This window comes from Rhamphochromis longiceps, linkage group LG10, assembly GCF_057381845.1.
Source record: "Rhamphochromis longiceps isolate RC_006_pf linkage group LG10, R_longiceps_female_GT1.1, whole genome shotgun sequence".
In the NCBI taxonomy this organism is placed as follows: Eukaryota; Metazoa; Chordata; class Actinopteri; order Cichliformes; family Cichlidae; genus Rhamphochromis; species Rhamphochromis longiceps.
Genome location: NC_140566.1, coordinates 23,340,244 through 23,362,884, shown reverse-complemented (window position 1 = coordinate 23,362,884; position 22,641 = coordinate 23,340,244). Strand labels below are relative to the sequence as shown.

Sequence of the window (22,641 nt, the reverse complement as noted above, 5' to 3'; positions counted from 1 at the left end):
TGTTTGTTGTCAGTTATCCACTTTAAAGTCATTCCAAGTTGCTGCGAGTGACAGCAAGTGCTGCTTTTGTTAAAAAGGTGTGTTTTAATAATGCACGTCTTGTAAACAAAGGATTGTTGGTGCATTTGTTGGCTTTAGATTTGACTGGGACTTCTATGTAACTGTTGCAAAAGAACCTGATTTGATCTGTGATGAGTCAGTCTGGTGGGGTATGGTCTTGCATCAAAACATTTTCAATTACCTTATATTTCTGGGAAAAATTAAATAAATAAAAAAGGAAGACATTTTATCATACTGTGAAGACACTGCCACCTGCTGGCTGAGGGTGGAAGTAACCTAAAGTAAATGAAGTTTAACACCTTTAACTTTTTAACCCAAGCGTTAGGGAAAATAGAAACAAGTCATTTTAATGTTATAAAACCTTTCCTGATGATTTGTCTCACGCAAATGAATTCCTTTCACAAAGGAAGCCTGTCTTTTTTTTTTTTTTAGTTTCAAATTTTTCAAAAGGCTGTAATGAAATCTCTAATAATGAACACATGGGAGAGGGCTGCCACGACACTCGTTTCAGACATGATTTCCGCAGAGAATATGACAAACCAGAGAGGCAGACTTTAAACAGAGGCCTTGTTGTTTAGAGGGGCGTTCATCATTTCTGATGCTTTCCGCAGCTGCTGTCTGTTCCTCCTCTGGCCAAGAGCACTTAGCTTCTTGTTGCTGAAACCAGCTCGGCAGTGAGCAGAGATCATCTTACAGTACACATCGTATTATTTTAGTGCCAGTTCCAGCGTTGTTAAAGAAATGGTTAAAAGGAATAATAAAGGCAAAATGAAATCAGCAAATGCACATGCGGCTCACTGATGTTCAGAAATTTCTCTTTGACTTTTGAAATAAGTCCAAGTTATTTTTTGTTTAATGACCAAACAATTGAATATATATTGTTTTGTCTTGTGTATATATATCATTTAGAACAGAAGTGTCAAGTATTCACATTCAGTAAGCACTTCTCTCATACCCCAGTTTGTTGCTTCAAAAGTAAATAAGATTAACAGGCTGGTTTCTCTTTATGCGTCTTACTGTACTGCTATCTCTATCTTCCTGTTGAAGTGACACGTTTTTAAGTTTAATGATCCTAATCTGACTGGTAATTCCAACATTGCCTGTGTAACAGTTTCTTTCTGTTGCTTTCATTCCATAAACACACACCCTGAGCTCTCTGTCCCAGGCTCATCATCTATCAAAACATGTCTGTCTCTCATGTCGCTGATCTCATTTCTGATGAAACAGTCTGTTGTTTAATAACCAGCTGTGCTCCCTGGAGGAAAATATTCATTGCTTTACTCCCTAAAAAAAGGGAATTTGTTATTAGAAAGCTAAAAGAAATCTGCATTATATGAAGTTTTGCTGTGCTCCCTGTTCTCAAATCCTGACTGCAGATAACTGCTAAAATATACTACAGTACATGTGTTGGTTTATTAAAACTGGAGGAAAAACTCCCCGGTACAAGTGTTGAGACAGTTTCGTTAAACTCAGTCAAAAGATTTGTATTTTATTTTTAATTTTTCCCCCCTGTGACAGGACGCCAAGAAAAAATATGACAAAGAGACGGAGAAGTATTGTGCAGTACTGGAAAAGCACCTTAGCCTCTCAGCAAAGAAGAAAGAGGCACATCTACTTGAGGTAAGATGCCGTGTCTGAGTTTAGACCTTGCTGGTTTCTCTGAGCGAGCAGGTTTTACGTGTAACCCTTGATTATCGGTGTGTCAGTTTCCTTAATTTCCTTCTCTGTTGTAGGCGGACAACCAGGTAGATAACGTGAGGCAGCATTTCTACGAGGTTTCTTTGGAATACGTCTTCAAGGTGCAGGAAGTCCAAGAGAGGAAGATGTTTGACTTTGTGGAGCCTGTAAGATGCTACTAAAAAAAGTTCTTCTTCTTCTTTAAAGATGTTGCACACAAACTTTCTTTTTGTAGCAGTGATTTGTGTTATAGTCACACTTTAAGATAACCAAGCACATTAGCTACTCAGTGCTAACTTTTGTTGAGGTATTCCCTGTTTTCCCTTACTTCTTCTAAATTGTCAACCTCTTGCTCAGTCTTCCTGTTATGTTTTCTTTCCTCCACTCAGACACGTGCATTCATTTTTTCTGATGTACATTTTCCCCTATCCCCGTGTTGTTCATCTTTTTTAAATCTTTACCTTCATTCTGTTTTTTTTTCTTCTTCCTGTAGCTGTTGGCATTTCTTCAAGGCCTTTTCACCTACTATCACCATGGCTACGAGTTGGCAAAGGACTTTAATCACTTCAAGACCGACCTCACCATCAGCATACAGAATGTAAGATCAAGTACACACACCACACACACATACAGTAGTGTATCAATGGGGCATTATATCATTTTTTGAAGACTTTCTCTAGTCTTAACCATATTTACTACTTGTCTAACCATAATCTTAACCATGACCCAAATTGACCTTAAAATCACCTGATGAGTACTTCCTGTTATTTCTCCTATAAGGAAAACATGTCTCCACAGTGCAAACAGCAGATACAGTGGGGCAAAAAAGTATTTAGTCAGCCACCGATTGTGCAAGTTCCCCCACTTAAAATGATGACAGAGGTCAGTAATTTGCACCAGAGGTACACTTCAACTGTGAGAGACAGAATGTGAAAAAAAAAATCCATGAATTCACATGGTAGGATTTGTAAAGAATTTATTCATAAATTAGGGTGGAAAATAAGTATTTGGTCACCTCAAACAAGGAAAATCTCTGGCTCTCACAGACCTGTAACGTCTTCTGTAAGAAGCTTTTCTGTCCCCCACTCGTTACCTGTATGAATGGCACCTGTTTGAACTCATCATCTGTATAAAAGACACCTGTCCACAGCCTCAAACAGTCAGACTCCAAACTCCGCCATGGCCAAGACCAAAGAGCTTTCGAAGGACACCAGGAAAAGTATTGTAGACCTGCACCAGACTGGGAAGAGTGAATCTACAATAGGCAAGCAGCTTGGTGTGAAAAAATCAACTGTGGGAGCAATCATCAGAAAATGGAAGACATACAAGACCACTGATAATCTCCCTCGATCTGGGGCTCCACGCAAGATCTCATCCCGTGGGGTCAAAATGATCATGAGAACGGTGAGCAAAGATCCCAGAACCACACGGGGGGACCTGGTGAATGACCTGCAGAGAGCTGGGACCAAAGTAACAAAGGTCACCATCAGTAACACACTACAACGGCAGGGAATCAAATCCCGCAGTGCCAGACGTGTTCCGCTGCTGAAGCCAGTGCATGTCCAGGCCCGTCTGAAGTTTGCCAGAGAGCACATGGATGATACAGCAGAGGATTGGGAGAATGTCATGTGGTCAGATGAAACCAAAGTAGAACTTTTTGGTATAAACTCAACTCGTCGTGTTTGGAGGAAGAAGAATACTGAGTTGCATCCCAAGAACACCATACCTACTGTGAAGCATGGGGGTGGAAACATCATGCTATGGGGCTGTTTTTCTGCCACGGGGACAGGACGACTGATCCGTGTTAAGGACAGAATGAATGGGGCCATGTATCGTGAGATTTTGAGCCAAAACCTCCTTCCATCAGTGAGAACTTTGAAGATGAAACGAGGCTGGGTCTTCCAACATGACAATGATCCAAAACACACCGCCCGGGCAACAAAGGAGTGGCTCCGTAAGAAGCATTTGAAAGTCCTGGAGTGGCCTAGCCAGTCTCCAGACCTCAACCCCATAGAAAATCTGTGGCGGGAGTTGAAAGTCCGTGTTGCTCGGCGACAGCCCCAAAACATCACTGCTCTCGAGAAGATCTGCATGGAGGAATGGGCCAAAATACCAGCTACTGTGTGTGCAAACCTGGTAAAGACCTATAGTAAACGTTTGACCTCTGTTATTGCCAACAAAGGTTACAAAGTATTGAGTTGTATTTTTGTTATTGACCAAATACTTATTTTCCACCCTGATTTACGAATAAATTCTTTACAAATCCTACCATGTGAATTCATGGATTTTTTTTTCACATTCTGTCTCTCACAGTTGAAGTGTACCTCTGGTGCAAATTACTGACCTCTGTCATCATTTTAGGTGGGGGAACTTGCACAATCGGTGGCTGACTAAATACTTTTTTGCCCCACTGTAACTAACCTGTTTGTTGCCACTTGGTTTTCCAAAGAAAATTGTTTCTATGTTAATGACCCCACAGCTAATTTAATTTATTACAACAGAAAGCACTTTTTTGATGAGTTAATGGCTTTATGTAGTATATAAAAGTATTTATTTAGCATTATATGGTCCAGTTAGAATAAACCTGATGAATAATGCAGGATCGCCCTTACTTGTGATGTGTGTTTTTAACCCAAAGATTCTCAACTTGCAGCTTTAAAATAGGCCTTCAAAACTTGTTCATTCTGCAACATATAAGGCTTGTTATGTACTTTCCCATCTACAAGTTGAATTTCTGAGGAAAAATCTGCACTCCTGTGTGCTTTTGTTGGCAGACGAGGAACCGTTTTGAGAGCACGCGGTCGGAGGTTGAGAGTTTGATGAGGAAGATGAAGGAGAATCCACATGAACACAAGAGTGTCAGCCAGCACACGATGGAGGGCTACCTGTATGTGCAGGAAAAGCGTAAGTAAGCCACATACAACAGTGAACGAGTGTGTGTGTGTGTGTGTGTGTAACGAGGTATAGTGTGTGGATGTTAGTGGCATCTTGTTTGGCTCACACGGTGTCAGAGCAGCAGAACAAACAAGCCATAATGAACCAATGGTTGACAAACTCAAGTCTGATCTGTTGGAGACGTGACAGCAGCTCTGTCCACGTGCGGTAGCCATGGTAACACTAAAGCACTAAAAGAGGTCTGACCAGGACTCGTCCTTTTCTTTTTCTTTTTTTTTTGGTTCTTGTTGTTTTGACCCTGTCTCCAATTCACCCATTTTCTTTTTTTCTCTTCTCCTTTCTTGTGTTTTTGTTTTTTTACCACTCTTCATCTCTATGTTTTCTATCTATCTTTAGGCTCATTTGTATCTACTTGGGTGAAGTACTACTGTACATACTACCGTGAGTCCAAGAAAGTCACCATGGTCCTGTTTGACCCTAAGTCTGGAGGTAAAACGGTGAGTAGCCTGTGCTGTTAAAATATACAGATAAAATCACAAGTTCACTAACAAAATCCAGGTTTGGACTTGTATGGGAGAAAAAAAAAGTACACATTCAGGTTCACTTCACAAGCGCCCTCATATACAGGCGCTCATGCAGGCATTCATGCAAATGTGCTTCGTCCCAGTGTGGATAAGCACAACTTGGTGTGTGTTTTTATTTAGTTATTTTTTTATTATTCCCCATGCCCGTACCACTGTTTTCAGCAATCAGCTCAAAAAGCTGTGCGTTTTCATTCGGTCGCACAGTCACAGAGCGAGATACTGGTTTTACGAGCAAGTGCTAACGACTTCTTCCACGTCACCCTTAATAGGTGAGAGTGCAGTGTGGGTGAATAATGTTCTGAGTAAGCAGCAGTAAGCAGAAAATGTTGTCTCCAGCTGTTTTCTCAGAGACCTATCTCTGATCGCCCTCCACCTACAAACCGATTAAGCCAGAGCTGATATGAGCCCGAAGTGCAGCTCAGTTCTGAGAAAGTTGCCACAGTTTCATTTTGAGTAACTGAAGGAAACTTGGAAACATTAAAAGTCACAGAAAACCCTTTGGCTTTAACACAAAGCTCTGAAATCCAAAATAGCAAATAAATAGTAGGTGGACTGCACTGAAAGAAAAAAAAAGCACTCACTAATGACATCAAACCTGGCCCATCTGCGCTTTGCTTTAGAGTATGGCAATAAAACCTGTACTTTGAATTGGTATGACACCAGAGTGTGTAGCCATCTGTAGATTGTGAGTTATCACACTCATCTACCCATCCATTTTCTTCCCCGTCTGTGGCCATTTTAGAATCATCAATAAAACTAAGTACTAGTTACTACTACTACTACTAAGTTAGGCTGTGGGAAGAAGCAGGAGCATCTGGAGAGAACCAGCATAGGCACACAAAGAATCCATGAAGGCCCCAGCAGGCTTGCAGATTCAAAACCAGTATACCAGTATACCTAACCCTAACAATTGTTACTACCTTTGAAAAGAAGTGATGTCACCATAGCATAAATTGTATAATATTGTTGCTACAGGTAGCAACATTGTCTGTCTGTGTTTTCTTTACTTATAAGAAAACCAAGCTTTTGAAAAGCTAACAAGCTGAGTGTCTCATGGATAATGTGTGAAATGGAAATAATATTGCTGTAATCCTTTATATTGGTTATAAAACTGCCAGATGGCACTCCCCGCACATCAGTTTATAGTGTCTATTTCTTCATATTGTTCTTTTTAAAGCACATATGATTCATTGCTCAGTTCAAACAGCAAGTCTTACTTCTAAAATGGAAGTCAAGGCAAATTTAAAATGCTAAATCTTCAGTTTTACTCCAACGTAAGATATATTTCAACCAGTGATTCATTTCTAATAATAATAACTATATGCTACATACTGGGGTTTTTTTTTTGTTTGTTTGTTTGTTTTTCTGCCCTTGCCTCTGTATAATACGCCTTATCGGACAAGCCTTGGAGCACAGAATAAACTGCTATTTAGGTCTTCTGTTTGCGACGGGCAGCCAATTAGAAAAAAGTCGGCTTAAAGAGAGGAGGAAGGGAGCTAAATGTGCTCCTTTCAGACAGGATATATTGACGACCTGCACCAAGACTCCATATGGGAAAAGTACAGAATATTTTAATCAGTGAATCTTGCAGAGCTAGTCTTAGTATGGAGCTGAAAATTACCGTCCTGGCTATTAAATTCCACTCAAACAGTATGGTTGCATTATGATGTCTTAAATGCTCTTCATGTGTTATTGATGTACTACATTGCTTCTTGCTTTTGCTGTGTCAGGGAGAGGAAGAGAGCTTTATTCTCAAGTCGTGCACCAGAAGGAAGACGGACTCGATAGAAAAGCGGTTCTGTTTCGATGTGGAGGCTGTGGACAGGTTAGTGAATATTCACCCAGCTTTCTTTTCACCGGGTTTTACTTTATGTGTCATCGATATGAAAGATTTGGTTAAATGTGGTTCAGTCCCAGCTCATAATCTCAGGATTAGCATGGGCTTTTTTTCCTTTTTTCCCCCCTTTTTTTTTTAAAGCAGGATGTAATTACAGCGAACCAACACATGAGGGCACTGCACAGTTGGTGTGAGCTTGAAGATTGAGGCTCTTTTTCCTGTCTGACTCAGCCCTCTGTGGCATTTCCCTTCTTATACCGCCTCCACTGTTCCTGTCCACTCACACACAACTTCAGCTATCCTCTATCACACCCTGCCTATCTGTTAACCATCCATCTTTAGGCTTAACTCAGGTCCTTTAGGAACACAAAGCAGTCTCACTCTTAAGCGGGACAGATTGCTGTGGTACAGTAACTCATGCTCCGTGAAGCAGGTTTATTTTAGAGAGCCAGCTCTAAAACATAAATCTTCAAATTGATCAAAACAGTCTGATCACTGCATACACAGACTCGTTCCTGCAGGATCCTGATGGGGGGGAAATGTAGCAAATTATCAAGAGCAATAGAGACGGCATAAATCATTTGTTTGGCATTATAGACAAGTTGTTTTTTTTTTTAACAGAGCTTTTAACACAAGGAGGGGGCGTTTATAACACAAAGGGAAGAGTGGCTACACTGACAGAGTTACAGACTGCGTCAGTGCTTATTCATTCTTCTTCCGTCACAGTGACTCGGAATAAGAGGAGGGAACGGTGATCATCTCTGTGATGAGTTTCCCATGCAAACACAGAATTTAAAGCAGCACAAAATAAAAACAAAGGCCAGTAAAATTGCACACAAAACGAAAAGTATGAAGAAGACGGTAATAGGAGCAATACATTACATATTCTCTATGCAAAATACAAAATCATGGAATTAACAGAGCCGGCTTTGTTATCAAGGATTTTTACGATTTTCAGGCTTTATAACCTCCGAAGAGCTGGTCTCAGTTTAAATCATGAGTACGTGCGCATCACACGTTGCCTGTGTGGATGATTTTTCGCTGCTTAGCCTAATGAATTCTTGTTAGATGCTGAATTTTCATGCTGTATTCGTCATCTTTTTGTTATCCTTTTAAGGGGAAAAATCTGATCGGAGCTGCTGATCATGTGATTTACTGGAACACAGTAGTATAGTCATAGCTCTGGCACCCATAAATGAATATGTTTTGCTATAAAAAGAACAAGACTGGCATTTATCTAAGAATGGGCACATCTATTAAGTAGTTTTTAGTTAGAACATATAACTACTTAGTTGAAAACCTTCATAAGAATTTCTTTAGTTGATAAACTTTTTATTTAAATACAATGATTTTATTACAGTTGTGGTTCGATTTATAGGTGCCCCTTGTTGCACCAGTTATCGACATGTTTGTCTTTGTGTGTATTTGTTGAGTATTATTATTTGATGATCTAACACCTAATGTTTGCAACTCACCTGTATGTTTGATAAGCTTATGTGCCTTTCCTGTTATTGCTTGTGTGCGAAGGCCGGGAGTGATCACCATGCAGGCTCTGTCGGAAGAAGACCGTAGATTGTGGATGGAGGCCATGGATGGGAGAGAACCGGTAGGTTGCCATGGTTACCAGTTTGTTCTCATGTGACACAGACAAACAGGAGAGTGAGGCCGAGACAGAAAAGGGGATGGGATGAGAGCTAAACAAACCACGAGGTGTAATTGGAAAACTGTTGGCTCAAATTCTGCGTCTTTTCCTCAGCACATGCTGTCCACGTCTGGTCACATTTAGAGAGACACAACATAAGTCTGAGAGGGATAATTTGGTCTTTATGCTCCACAACAATCAACACATCAGCTTTCTGCCAACCAACTTCCTCAGCACTTGGTTTATACCTCCTCGGTGTACAGCATTTTTGCTCTTTGGCTGGAAGTCTATTTTAACGCTCTTATTCAGATGTGTTCTTGTTCCAACACCTCTCTCATGTCTGCATTCAAGTGTGCAAAGGTAATCCACATTCAGGAGCTCACCACAAGTTGGAACACGCGGTTGCAGAGTTCAGGGGAACGGTCATAAAATTAAAAAATGCTGGCGATCTTGTTCTCTGGCTCCTACTTCTCGTCATTACAAGCTTGCCACAGATCATGACTGTGAAATACCAGCAGCAGACAAAAGGATGGATCTGAGCATTAGAGTCATAGCTACTGTATTTTCTATATAATGTGACTTTTGATAGAAATAATAAGTGGATATTCCCTAAAGAACCCTGACTATATGCTTGCATAACTAGATTTATCTATATTTATATTTATATTATAGCATGTGAAACACTGGTAATGTACTTACGTTTGCTTCCCTAATTAAGCATAACTGTGAAGTGTTCTGTTCTTTATTTCTGCAGGTGTACAACCTCAATAAAGATAACCAGAGTGAAGGCAGTAAGTGTCTTTAATTTATTTGGATTGAGTTGATTATCGTTGCCATCTTCAATTAATATATAAGACCTAATAATACTTGTGCCTAAAAAAGTGCCAACAAACTTTTAGGTTGGAACACTGTGTTTTTAGTGACGTTAAAACAAATCGGTAGTTGGCTCAGATTCATTCTTGTCGCTTCCCGCTCCATCAGTGGCCCAGCTGGATGTCATTGGGTTCAACGTGATGAAAAAATTCATCTATGCGGTGGAAACGCGAGGTACAGTGTCAACCCACGTTATTTCCTTTGTTTTTTTTTTTTAAATGCTCTGTAAATCTTTTTGCTTCTTTGCTGTGATACACTGTATTTTTTTATCCAATAAACTTTATCGTCTGCTGTATCCAAATCATTGACAATAGTTTCAATAAATATCAGAAGATAATACTGTTTGTGGACTGTTTGTTTACAGTCTTCTCGTGAATATTTTTACTGCATTCAGTGTTGCAGTCACCGTAAAGCTCTCAATGCTGCCATGCGTTTTTAAGGGTTTATCTCAGTAGAACTGAAGTTTTTCTCAGTTCATTTGATACTAAATAGAATTTTTAGGAATATTATTTCTCTCTCTTTTTTTTAAATATTTGCACCAAAATCATTGCAAATAATCTAAAAAATTAAATGAATATTTTTTATAATGCAGAACATTGGTTTGCATGAATTGAAATTCTGTTCAGGAGTTATGAGTGCGATTTAAACCTTCCTGATGTGTCTGGACATCGCTCCCTACAGATCTACAATATCAATACCTCTTTTTATCTGTTGCACTAAGAGCACCCATTTCTGGTCACTCTGTACCTTTTCATTGCTTTGTCAGGTGGTTTTGTATTTAGCTTATATATGAAGGTAACCTTGGATTTCTTAGCTGGGACAGGTTTGCAATGGGACAGATAAAGATTAAACACATTAAATTTATATGAGTTTCATGCTGATGCCAAAAAAGTGCATCAAAGCACAACAATGTGGTGCCTTTTTTTCTGTTCATGCCTTATTTGGCACGATTTTAAATTGGTGAGAGGAAGACACATCGTAGTACATTAATAACACTTTAACACATACAGAAGAGCATCTAAAGCATTTATCAAAGTAGAGGAACTAAAGTTTCGCTGGTAAAAATCCCCTTGCTGAAATCTCCACGTGCTTGCTTGAGGGAGAATTTTGTAGTATCATAAAGTCCTGATCTTATCATATCAGTTACAGATGATCTCTTGTCTCCTCCTTCAGGTATCGATGAACAGGGCTTATACAGAATCGCTGGCGTCAACTCCAAAATACAAAAACTACTGAGCTTGGCTATGGGTAAACACTGAAGCACATGAATAAAAAGCACATGTTTAAATTGTATCAAAACAGTAACTAGAATATCTTTTTAAAAAATTGATCTCTTTTGTTTCTTTCTTTTTCTCTTCATATTTTTGTCCATCAGATCCAAAGACGTGTGCTGACGTAGAGCTGGAAAGCCCAGAGTGGGAGATTAAAACAATAACTAGTGCTATCAAGCACTATCTCAGGTTTGTGCGAAAACTCTTACATAAATGCAAACTCACAGTGATTTCATTTGTTCTTCTACTAAGAATTATTGGCAAAAAATAATTCTTCCAGTGTTCACCGAGCATGAGTGCATTTTAACCTCCGTGACCGTGATGAATGAATTAAATGTGCTTTTTGTGTCTTGGAATTATTCCTCTTATTCTAAATTATAGCACTTTTCTGCACTTATCACATAATAACTTGTTAAAAAGACCTCTGGCCTGAATATATTTTGCTTGATTTTGCTGTCATTTCTATCATTTGTGGTCTGTTTTTCTTTATTTTATATATGTTATTTACTCAGAGTTAATGCTGTGTCAAAACTGCCCGATATTCTGGTCATTATATTGCACGTTATAGTTAAATTACTTCCTCTGGTGCGGTGCAACAATAAGAGAAGGATTGTGATTGTGGGAAGCCAGAGATGAGCAGCTGAAATGGAAAGAAAATGTAAGGAAGGAATGAGAGTAGCAGAGGTGTTCATGCTGTGCTCAATCTGCTGTAGCTAAATGAATCTATGCTGTTCACAACACAAATCCACAGGCATACAAAGATTCGTATTCATTCGGTTGCCCGCAAGCACTTCGCCGGTACATAAACAGACAGATTTATAGAAACACCTGCTGTCAATTCTCTCGTACATACACCCATTTACACCATCAAGACCTCAAGTCAGGCCTCATTGAAGACCAGCAGGTGCCATTATTCACATCAGGCAGTAGGAGAAAGCTCATGTCAAGCTGGTGTGTAGAGAGAAAATATCAGAAGGTGAAGAAAATAGAAAAAGATAAATTGAAGAAAAAATGTCCCAACTAAACACCTAGGAATTATTTTGGTCTAAGCTACTAGATAGCAGTCTCCACTATCATAAAAAGAAGGAGTATCTTTTGTAAGAATAGTCTTTCCTTCCTCAAGTAGAGTTCCAGACTTCTAGAATGACTGCCAAGGCAGATTAGAGCTGTTCTGGCTGCACATGGTGGTCCAATACCATACTAAGACACTTCATCCTGGTGTTTCCTTTAATTTCTCTCCAAACTGTAGTGAGATGAGTGCTCGTACAGAACTCTTCAGATTTATTGGTTTTTCCAGAGAAGCCAATCCTAAGCTCTTGTTCCATTTTCCTTGCTGATAATCTTCTCCTGACATCTTATGTTTCCAGAATGCTACCTGCACCTCTCATGACATACCAGTACCAGAGGAGCTTTATAAAAGCTGCCAGTGAGTAGTTTCCTTTTGCCTCCTGATATCTCGTTTTCTTCACAAAATGTCTGTTCAAGCTGTTTAAGTTGTTTAAAGCCAACCTTGATATTAAATAGTGCAGACTTCTCTTCAAGGCTACCTTGGATAAAAATCGACTAGACAATGCTTAAATAGCTTTTGTTTGTTTTTAAATTAAGCTAATCCTGTTGATTCATTTCAGTTTATAAATGGTTGATTGGAGTTGGTGAAATTTTGCATTATGTTGGTTCTGAGAATAAAAAGTCTTGCACAAACACAAAAACAAACAATGACACTGTGTTGGGGGAATGACCCAGATTCGGATCCTGCTCCATGCCAACTTTTCAACAGGCTAAAACTCACAGCTGTGCCAGTGTGAAAGCTGCCTCTAACTATGTAAAAGAGAAATGAAAATTCAGATTCAGAGAGTCAGATTTTACAGGAGACTCAAAAATCCAGGAAGTATTCCTCCTGGGTGTTAAACACTGATTATCTACATCAGGATTCCCTAGAAGGTGAGACCTGCAGCTTCTTATTTGAACTTGTTAAATTGCAGCGTGGCTGTTATCTCACAGTTAGAGAGTCTTACAAATAAGTGTTTTCTAACTAAATGTTGTGCACACGGTTTGTTGGCTTTGCTGCCGATGGTGCGTCTGCTGTGATGGGCTGATTGGAGCAGCAGCCACACTCCGCTGTCCATTGTGGCGCAATGCACATTGCAGAACACGTTGCAGAGCCGAGAATTATGAAACAGAGTTTCATAAATACTCTGAAACTCTGCTTTTAATGTCAGTACATTAACATGGTGCCTCCTTTCCTGTATGCAGATTTCCAGATGTGGTAAAAGAGGGCGATGTCCTGTAGACCACGCTTCCCAGGGAGGCAGAAAAAAAAAATCTGTCTTGAAATTAGACCACTGTCTTTAGAATAGTTAAATAGCATAGCTGGGCAAATGGTTATTTGTATCGCTGGATATGATCAGCTGTGTTTAAAGAGGAAAATAGGCTAAACGTCCTAAATTTGGTTAGTTGAAATTCATAATTATTCTATTATCACATTGACAGCAGTAATAACAGTTCACCAGGCCTCAGAGTATCTAGAACTACTCTGGTTTCTGAATTACTATCATAGAGATGTTCTATTTCCACAAATCCTTTGCTGGTAGAATATTTAATATGCTCCCATATGTTTATAAGTAGTTCAAAGTTTATGGTTGCTGTTTATTTTCCCTTCTTCTTTAGTAGAATTAGGAGAGAGACAATATATTCACTGAAAAACTCTCTTTATTCTCTAAATAAGGTGTTTTATGGTGTTCCTGTCTTGTTAGACGGTTTTTAATTAAACAGTTTATATACATACATAGCGGGGAACTGGTAACTCTGTCTATCCGGTGCGGGTTATACAATATTATAAGAAGCCTGGAGAGCTTATCAGAAACGGACAGCCAATTAAAGGTTTACTGTTTTGAATTTCAGTGGATCACATAGCAGCTGCAAAATGCTCCTTTTTGGTAACTGCACCTGATGGGTGTGGTTTGAGTCAGGAAACATATTTTATTAAAAGAAAAAAACCCTCAGCTGCCTGGAAGATTGCCTGAACTCTCCAACAGCCATGGCAATCATTTCAGTGTATTAGATTCTTGTCATGAGGCTGCTAGGCTACAAAATAAACTTTTGCAAGCACCAACTGATTTAGAACATGAAATGGAGACTTTGCATGAACCCCTCCTTTGCTAAATCTGTTCATTTGGATTTCCTTGTTTTTCTGTTTAACCATAGTTTAGCTTGCTTGGGTCGATTAACCATGGTTATCCATGTAGCTGCTTCCTATTTTTTAATGAATATTCGACACAGACAAAGTAGATTAGTACAATTCTAGTGTTGGAGGATGCTTTAGTGATTTGTTTTCTTTGTTTGGCAGTAGCTAATCGTATAGGATGCCAAGCTGACATAGGAAGGAAGTCCAGGAAACGACTGTCTGTTTCTGGCCACGGTACCAAGACAGGCTCTGCAGTGAATCCAATGAAGATTGTTTTTTATGAGTGTATTAAGAGAAAGGAAAAGAGGATGGCAGATAAGTCTACCAAGATAGCTCGGTTGAAAACAAGGCGGACCACCCATGTGATAATGGATGCGATTATGGTTTTTTAGTAATCATTAAAAAATACTTGTGTTTGTGAAGTTGCTGTATAAGTTTACAGTTGTGTGCCTAACCTGACCTCTTTTCCGCGACACTCATTAGTTTGGTTGACGTCATAAATTTCTTTCAGAATGCATATGTGCAAGAAGGCGCCTCTGTCTGTGTGACTTAGCTTTCGAATTTTTTTCCAAGGTGGAATTCTGCCGAAGCAGCAGGGTGTTTTTTAAAGACAGCGTCCTCATTTGAACTCTCTCTTTTAGGTCCTCCCTTTTTTTCTCTCCTCTCTTTTACATGTATTCACCAACTCCGCCCACAAGATCTGATATTGCATCGTGCTCTTCCTCCTTCTCAAATTTCACGAGAGACAGAATAGAAAAGAAAGTATAAAGTGTATGAAGAAAATGCTCTGACTCTGTCCATCTTGTGTCTAATATTTATGTACATCACCAGAATTCCTTCCAATTGGGCTTTATTTCTCACTCCTACTAGGAGGAGTGATATTTTGTAAGGCATCTACAAAGATCTACCAAACGTTATTCACTTGCATTACTTAATGCAGTCCATAAGAAAGACCTGAGATGAGCCTCATCTCCGTGACACGTAAATCAAAGTCTTATTTTTTTAAGAAGCCAATTTAACAAGTACTGTTTCTTCCTGTTTAGCAAGTACTAATTGACATTAATCTTCTAAAGCACGATTATGCATGATAGACTGAGTTGTTTGCCGCCTTTTCTACAAAAGTGTCAGATAATCTTAAAGCTGAATAGGCAAATTTCTGGAAAATAATAGGTCAGGAAATACCCTGATCTGTAGATTATAAACACATTATACTATGTTTGCAATATTTTTCTTCTATCCCTACATTTTCTATGATTTAATCCTTATTTTGGTACATTATGCGTGCCAGGATACATTAAACTTTAATTAAACATTAAAGTTGCGGGTCATGGAAGATGGTTTAAAAATCATCCTTCAGTTGTGACATCAGCAAACCACTTCATCAGTCACAGATGTACCAGATTTTTCTTAATTTATTTTTTTAATCACTATATCTAGTGAGATATTTCTCTATATTTAATCACTTACTCCTGTGTGAGTTCAGACATATTGGCCTGTTCACTCATTTTAAATGACTGACTCATCTGGCATCCTGGCTGAACAGCATTGTGTCCAGTGAACACCATAGCAGGATTAATGATTAGCCAGTCACCACCAGCATGGGCAAGACACACAGGCTGTTTATAAAGACATTCTGCAGACTAAACTGTTACATTGCTGCTAGCGGTGCATACACACTAGTAACTAGAGCAGTGTGTCTTTGTGGATATTTAGGGCAGATGAAGAGGTAAAACAGAAGAAAAGCTGGTAGTAGCAATATTTCTAAATCCCCAGTCTTGCTTCCAGTTTTAATGCTAGAGCTTGAAGTCTTTTCAAAATGTCAGTTAAATGTTTGAAACAACCGAATGACGATTGAAAACAAATGTTTGTGCCATTTGACATATTAACAATGGATTTGTTTTGGCTGCTGTACATAATCATCTTGATCCGTCGATGTAAGTAACTGCTTCCCTACGGTCTTAAAAGCACCCAAAACTCAACTTGCATCACATTAGCAGCTTCCTCAATAATGAGAAAACAGGTTATTGGTGAATCAAGTGTAATTTCCTTGTTTATCTCTCTCCTGGGATGTGGTTGATGTTGGCTTGGCTAGATTCCTACTCTTATTAAATTCAGAAAGCGTTTGATGGTGTCCTAAATCTACTCCGAATAAAATTAAAGGTCTTCAGTACTGTAAAACCGAATGTGTATTCGTACTGTGCTGTGACTACACATGTCTGGGCTGAGGTTTAAAGAAAAACAAAGTTTTGTTTTTTTGTCCTTTTGTGCATGTGTGTAAAGCCGTGGACACCATAATAAGGAATGCTGATTTTTATTTTTTTATTTTTTTTGTATATATGTGTGTCTGCTGGAGCCCAGCCCAGTTATGTAAGAAAATAATAAAAATTATGGTTGCCTGTGTATAAGATGCTCTGTCAGTTGTGGGAGCGTTGCCTGGCACTGACAGCTGGGGCCTGAAGGTTGATATAGTGTGAGTCTGCTGTCATCTCTTTATTGACTAGCCCCGCAGGCTTGAGTTATTATAGTTATTCATCAGCAACAGGCTGTTCTGCCCTGCTTGCCATGGAGCTTTTCCACTTTGTAACAGTATTAAACACACAGTGCCAATAAATACCCACATGCATCCTCAGCTCTGTCTCTGCATCTTGTGGAGATAAACGTTTTAATATGCGCTTCATAACTAGTTTGGCAATGGTACACAGAAACCCTGATTCCCTCTGAATATTTATCACCTACCTAACCTTGTTTATGACACTCAAGCCCATTGCATCAGTTGGTTTCCTAAATCAGCTGGACTATTTTTTTTTCTCACAAAAATGGCACAAACATGAGTTTATGGTGCGTTTTCATAGAACTGCAGGTTGATACTCATAGTGATTATATCACTCATAGTGATTATATAGAATGCCAAGATGGCATATGTGGGTCTGATTTTTAATTATTGTTGGAAAACAATGTGTTTACAAAAGAATATAAGCAGCTTAAGACTGTTAGGATGATAGTTGGTTGTAGCGACAGGAAAAAGGATGTGAAATATCTGTGTGACATCTAAGAACTCCAGCGAGTCTGGATGTTATTCAGACTTTTATTTTATTGAAATCTTGGGTATACTTGTTTAATTTCTGTGGCGTGTATTGGAATGACTGCTTTTTAGTGTCTACAACAAAAATAAAAAAGGCATCACGACTGCCTTGCATGGTTGCAAAATTACCTGTTTGATGGCTTTGTATGTGCTTGTTTGTGTCAATAAAGATATAATAATCAGCGACACACTTGAATCTCTCAAGTCTTAATATGTGTCTCTATCCAGAGATGGACAATCCAGAGGCTAGAGTAACAGAGGTCCACGCGCTAGTGCACCGGCTACCAGAGAAGAACAGACAGATGCTGGAGCTGCTGGTGAAGCACCTGGCCAAGTAAGTGGAAAAATTGCACACATGGGACAAGAGGTGTAACTGCATTATACGCTGTTCATTTCTAAAGCAGTTTAACACTGTGTAGTGTTATTAGCATTAGCGACTCCATTTAAATTGCTATAATGCTTCTTTGCTTAATTGCTGTCCAAAAGAATTAATGCTCAGCGTAATCTGTTGACCACATGCGCTAATGCTGTGTGTACTGAAAATAGAAACCCATCCGCTAACCACTAGGCGAAATCTATTTCTGGACTTGGGCCTTTAAAAAGAAAGACGAGCTAGTGGCCGGATGCAGGTATTTCTGTCAGTACCAAGAAGAGTTAATCAGACCTTATTCTCAGTGTCTAGTTTACAATTGGATTAAAAGTGGTTAAAAGGTTAAGAAATTGCACATATATTTTTTTATGTAATGTAATTTTAAACTTTACTTGTTTCTGATGCCAATCCCGACTTTCCCAGCAAGATTAGCGCTCGACTTTAAGTTCACCCACCTAGTAAAACCCCTTGTCACAATTTAGACTTTTGCTTCAATGCTTTAGATGCTGCTGTACTGTACACATGCAGTGGTGCTTTGTATTGTACAGGTGAGAGAAATTGTGAATAAAACCCATTGTCTTTCTGCAGGTCACATTCTGCAAGTTGCTGTAACACATAAGCAGAGATAGCATGATACCGCTAGCTTAAGTCTACTTATTTCTCCAAAGCACCCAACTTGCTTTGTGTTTTCAGTGTAAACCCGCATCTAAGCCCCCATGGCTTTATCTGGCTTTTCTTCAACAGCAACAGCATGATACAATCTGTGGTAATGAGGACATAAGCCGCATTTAAACCACATGTAGGTGAACGCATTTGCAGAGAGTTCCGAGGACACGTTACCTGGGTTTAGTGGATTACAGCTGCCAATAGCTATTATCATCACAGGCTTATAGGTAGAGGCTGGATCACACTGTAGCTCAGCTCTCTGTGTCATTTTGTTCATGTATGATTTAAGATTTATTGCATTGTTCAGTGTATACAATGAGGTTTGTAATGGTTGAGATTTAATGAGAGCGTAAGTGTAAGCCAAATGTATTATTATGTCACAATCAGGTTTAACATATTCTCCCTCATTATGATTTTCCTGCTTTAATGCCATTTTTTTGGACTGCTTAGGTAATGTGCCGATCTATCTTTACTGAGCTCTTACATTTTATATGAGTTTCTTATTTTTTTTAATTTTTTTGTAACCTGTGTTGTTTGGCAGCTTTTGAAATCAGGATTGTGCTCTGAATGCAGTGAAAACACATTTGCTTTTCCTGTAAGCTCTATAAAGTCTCTGCAGGCTCCTCCTGTTCATTTGTTTCTTTTGTCTGTTTGTTTATTCATATATGTTAGTGTTACTTCTGTTATTATACACAGGAGAAAAAAAATAGGAGTTGCTTCTCCTGAAAATGGGTAAAATAAGTGAGGCTGTATATTTAGGTAATAATTATGTGAGTGATGCGTCATGTGAGACTTTGTTAATGTAAGAAAAAAACTGTCAGGAACTGTAGCTTCAAATCGTGTCAAGTTCCACGTTTCTAATTTGGATTTACTGTGTCGCCCTTTTCTTTGTGTAACCTTAATAGTGTGGCCAGTCACCATCAACAAAACCTCATGACCATTGCCAATCTGGGTGTAGTCTTTGGACCAACTCTGCTCCGCCCACAGGAGGAGACTGTTGCAGCCATCATGGACATTAAATTCCAGAACATTGTTGTGGAGATCCTCATAGAGCACCATGAGAGGGTAAGATGATGCATAACCTTAATGAGTAGCATAACTGCAGAGAGATTAAATGCACCCGTTACACAGACATTGTGTATTTATACAGACACATAGACAAACACACACAGCTCAAGTTGGCACTCCTCAGTCTTTTGACTTTCCCAGACTACTGCTGTATCTACTGGAATGTGTGAAAATATAGTAAAAGAAAGCAAAAATCTTTAACACGCTTGTCTCACCATAATGAAGAAGCATGTACAGTGTCACAGGCGATTAACACAGCCTGCAATAACAAACTAAAAAGCATATTTGAAAACTAATAGACTTATGTAATCGGTTCGAGGAAGGCGGAGGTAAAAAAAAAAAATTACTGCCTGTGTTTATTTTTATCACGTCGTGGGGATTTTACTTTCCTGACTGTACTTAAAGTGGAAGGAAATTTCAGTAATGCCATGATCACTGCCACAAATCTCAGACTAGACCCAGCAATGTCCCCTGTTGTTAAATCTCTACATGTGTAATTACTCTCATTTAAAAGACGTTTCACACGCAGCTGCAAGCAGCTTTGTTGCAGTGTTCTGTAATTGCAATGGTTGAAGCTCTGCTGCAAAATAAAAAAAATCCAGGAACTAATATTCAGTGTAATGCTTCTGCTCACAAATGAATTAATGTCTGTCCTCAACGTAATGGGCAAGGGCGGTGAATTATTGTTTGCTTTTATATCACTGGAATCAAATTTAAATTTGCCAAAGCACTATTTACATATTTATGCACTGTGCTGTTTCTTAGTTTGTATTTAATTCTGATTGTCTTGTTTGTGCAGATATTCAGAGACATGCCGAATTCTTCTTTGTCCAACACGCAGCTGAAAACGCCCAGGAGGAGGAGCACAGACAGCAAAACTCCTTCCTGCAGCGAAAGGCCACTCACGCTTTTCCACACCCCGACACATTCCCACAAGGGTAAGCTGAAGGACATGACCTCATGCAAATGATTTATTTATTTATTTTAGGATTTCTTTATTTAATTTTTGGTTTTTTTAAAAGCATCTGTTTGTTTGCATTAAAACATAGACAACACAGGTATACCAAACAAACCGAACAACAAACAGAACAATTCCTAATCCTAATTCCTTCAGCCACCTATTAAAGGGAGGAAGTTTGTCAGACATGCAGGATTGCAGCGGAATTTTCCTTGCTAACAGCTTTGATAAGTAAACCTCATAATGATCTTTCGTACTCTTGAATAAAGCACCCAAAATAATGCTGTAAGGGGGGGCTCCCTATTAAAAGCCTTGGTGAAAAACAAAAAAAGTGACCCCTAAAGGTCAGTAATCTGTTACATTAAATAAGAATGCAAGGTTTTTACCTCTCAGCTGTAAAAGGCTGTTGGAGTATTTTCGTCACACCGCCAGGTGAGCGGAAGAACGGGTGGCTTTGACACCAGAGTTTGTGAATATGATAACCCAGGAACGATTCAACGTAGGATTTTCAAACTAATACCATAAGTGCATCTACTAAAAATCTCAGATGAGAGTGGTTGCCAGTTTTTCTAAATAGTTCAAACCATTTTTATGAAATGAGAAAGCCCCAAGGAATACATCACTCACACATTTACTCTTACAGGTGAGAAAAGGAACAGTGTTGGCAACGCCACAGCTGCTGACCTGCAACACTCGGTGTCCTCGTCTGCTAACTGTAACAGCAGCAGCAGCAGTAGCAGCAGCAGCAGCCAAGGTCGAACCCCGAGACACAGCCTGACAAGCAATGATGGCGAGCAGGACAGCCGGCAGAACCGGCCCACATCACTGTGAGTAGGACAGCATTACGAAATAAGGTTAACCCAAGTAGTTTCTAACAGATGCACCAGCATAAATATGTGCACTCGATTTAAACATTAAAATGGCACAGTGGTGTGGTGGTTTGCACTGTCACCTCACAGCAAGAGTGTCCTTGATTCGAATGCACTGGAGAGCTGGGACGTTTCTGTGTGGAGTGTGCATCTTTCATAAGGGACTCTGGCTCAATCCCACAGTCCAAAAGCATGCTTCTCAGGCTAACTGATGATTCTAAATCGGCAGTAGATGTGAGCGACCTCGGTGTACGCAGCCTCTCGCCCTGTGACAGCTGTGATGGACTTGTTTTGTTCACTGAAAGCATCTATGAGTTGGTGATTTACATAAAATTAACAAGAATTTTAAGAAGAAAATTAAGGTAGTAAAGATAACTTATCAGTCTAATGGTTTTTTAAAGGGTATTTTGAACATATTAATATATGAGGTACAGCAGATAAAGCTCTGTGCACAAATATGAAAACATTTAACTTCAAATATACATACAAACTAATATCTATTTTCCCTTATCTGATCATCAACATCCTGTGCACAAATTGTCGCTGCTGCAAGTTCCTCTACTCTAAAAGATCCAAAAGAAAACAACCACTCTAATCAATTAAGTTTAAGCATATAAATCCCAAAGGATTCTGGTGAAGTTCTGCAGCTGTCTGCTTCTCCTGAATGAATAAAATTTAAAAATAGCTGCTGCATAATCTAGCCAAGCAGGTTTTGATACAATGAAAAAGCATAAATGGTACTTGATATTTGTCATGCTGTGCAAAAGCTGAGTTTTTTTCTTTCTTTCATGATCTGTTGCAAAGCAGCATGACAAAAGTGGCAAACGTACATCCAGTCATAAACCCCTTTCTTCACTGACGAGAGGGTGACATGCAGCAGATGACATGTCCCACGTGGAGTCGATGCACCTTAAATCCAACTTCTAAAAGATTGTGACTTTGGTTTTTTTCAGTGCACTTTTAGTTTAAAACTCAATGTATGGCATTAAAAAGTTGGTATGGTAATAAGTGTCTCAGATTTACCTCTCACAGTGTGTTCGCTTGTCAGATTATCTTGTCTGATTGTCAGTTTAAGAACTGAAACCAGCTGAGATAAAAATATTATCACAGGGCTGACTGAACCTGTCTCCTGCTGAAAATAACCATGTTTTTATGTAAACGTTAAATCTGGAACTCACAGAGACAAAGGTTGGCCAGGCATATGGTCTGACACACAAATGTACAGGAACACAAACAATATCTTCTGTCTGTCATCCTGATATTATTTTATGGTGTTTGTTGTTAACATACACCTAGTTATAAAGACTGCAGGCCCAGTCTGTCACCAATAATTGTTTCTCCTTCTCTTCCACTGATACTGCCACTCATTCTCCTTTATTATCTCCCACGGCTTGGAATTCATTTTTTAATTTTCTCAACAGCATGCTACTGTTCCACCCAGCCTTTGTTTATCAACTTTGTTATTTGTGTGAGTTCTGTGTCAATTTTGCATCTTCAATCTGAACTTTGATTAATGTTAGAAATGAACGGCGATCAGTACTGTAAGGTTTCCTTCATCAAACAACAAAAATACTTTTGGCTGCTGATTACTTGAGTATGGCTGTG

At 39.1% G+C, this 22,641-nt stretch overlaps 1 protein-coding gene across 3 annotated transcripts in view; it reads left to right on the top strand.

The window, feature by feature from the left end:
• Nucleotides 1-22,641, top strand: part of LOC146660947 (rho GTPase-activating protein 26-like) — a 93,125-nt gene that overhangs the window by 54,871 nt on the left and 15,613 nt on the right. For all 3 annotated transcript variants that reach the window (XM_085421019.1, XM_085421021.1, XM_085421020.1), the window contains exons 6-21: nt 1,579-1,680; nt 1,794-1,904; nt 2,231-2,335; nt 4,512-4,641; nt 5,029-5,129; nt 6,947-7,041; nt 8,581-8,659; nt 9,450-9,486; nt 9,677-9,742; nt 10,742-10,816; nt 10,944-11,028; nt 12,207-12,265; nt 17,334-17,439; nt 19,047-19,206; nt 20,009-20,147; nt 20,811-20,994. In XM_085421019.1, coding sequence (XP_085277145.1) covers nt 1,579-1,680; nt 1,794-1,904; nt 2,231-2,335; nt 4,512-4,641; nt 5,029-5,129; nt 6,947-7,041; nt 8,581-8,659; nt 9,450-9,486; nt 9,677-9,742; nt 10,742-10,816; nt 10,944-11,028; nt 12,207-12,265; nt 17,334-17,439; nt 19,047-19,206; nt 20,009-20,147; nt 20,811-20,994 — 1,634 coding nt within the window. The remainder of the gene's footprint in view (nt 1-1,578; nt 1,681-1,793; nt 1,905-2,230; nt 2,336-4,511; nt 4,642-5,028; nt 5,130-6,946; nt 7,042-8,580; nt 8,660-9,449; nt 9,487-9,676; nt 9,743-10,741; nt 10,817-10,943; nt 11,029-12,206; nt 12,266-17,333; nt 17,440-19,046; nt 19,207-20,008; nt 20,148-20,810; nt 20,995-22,641) is intronic.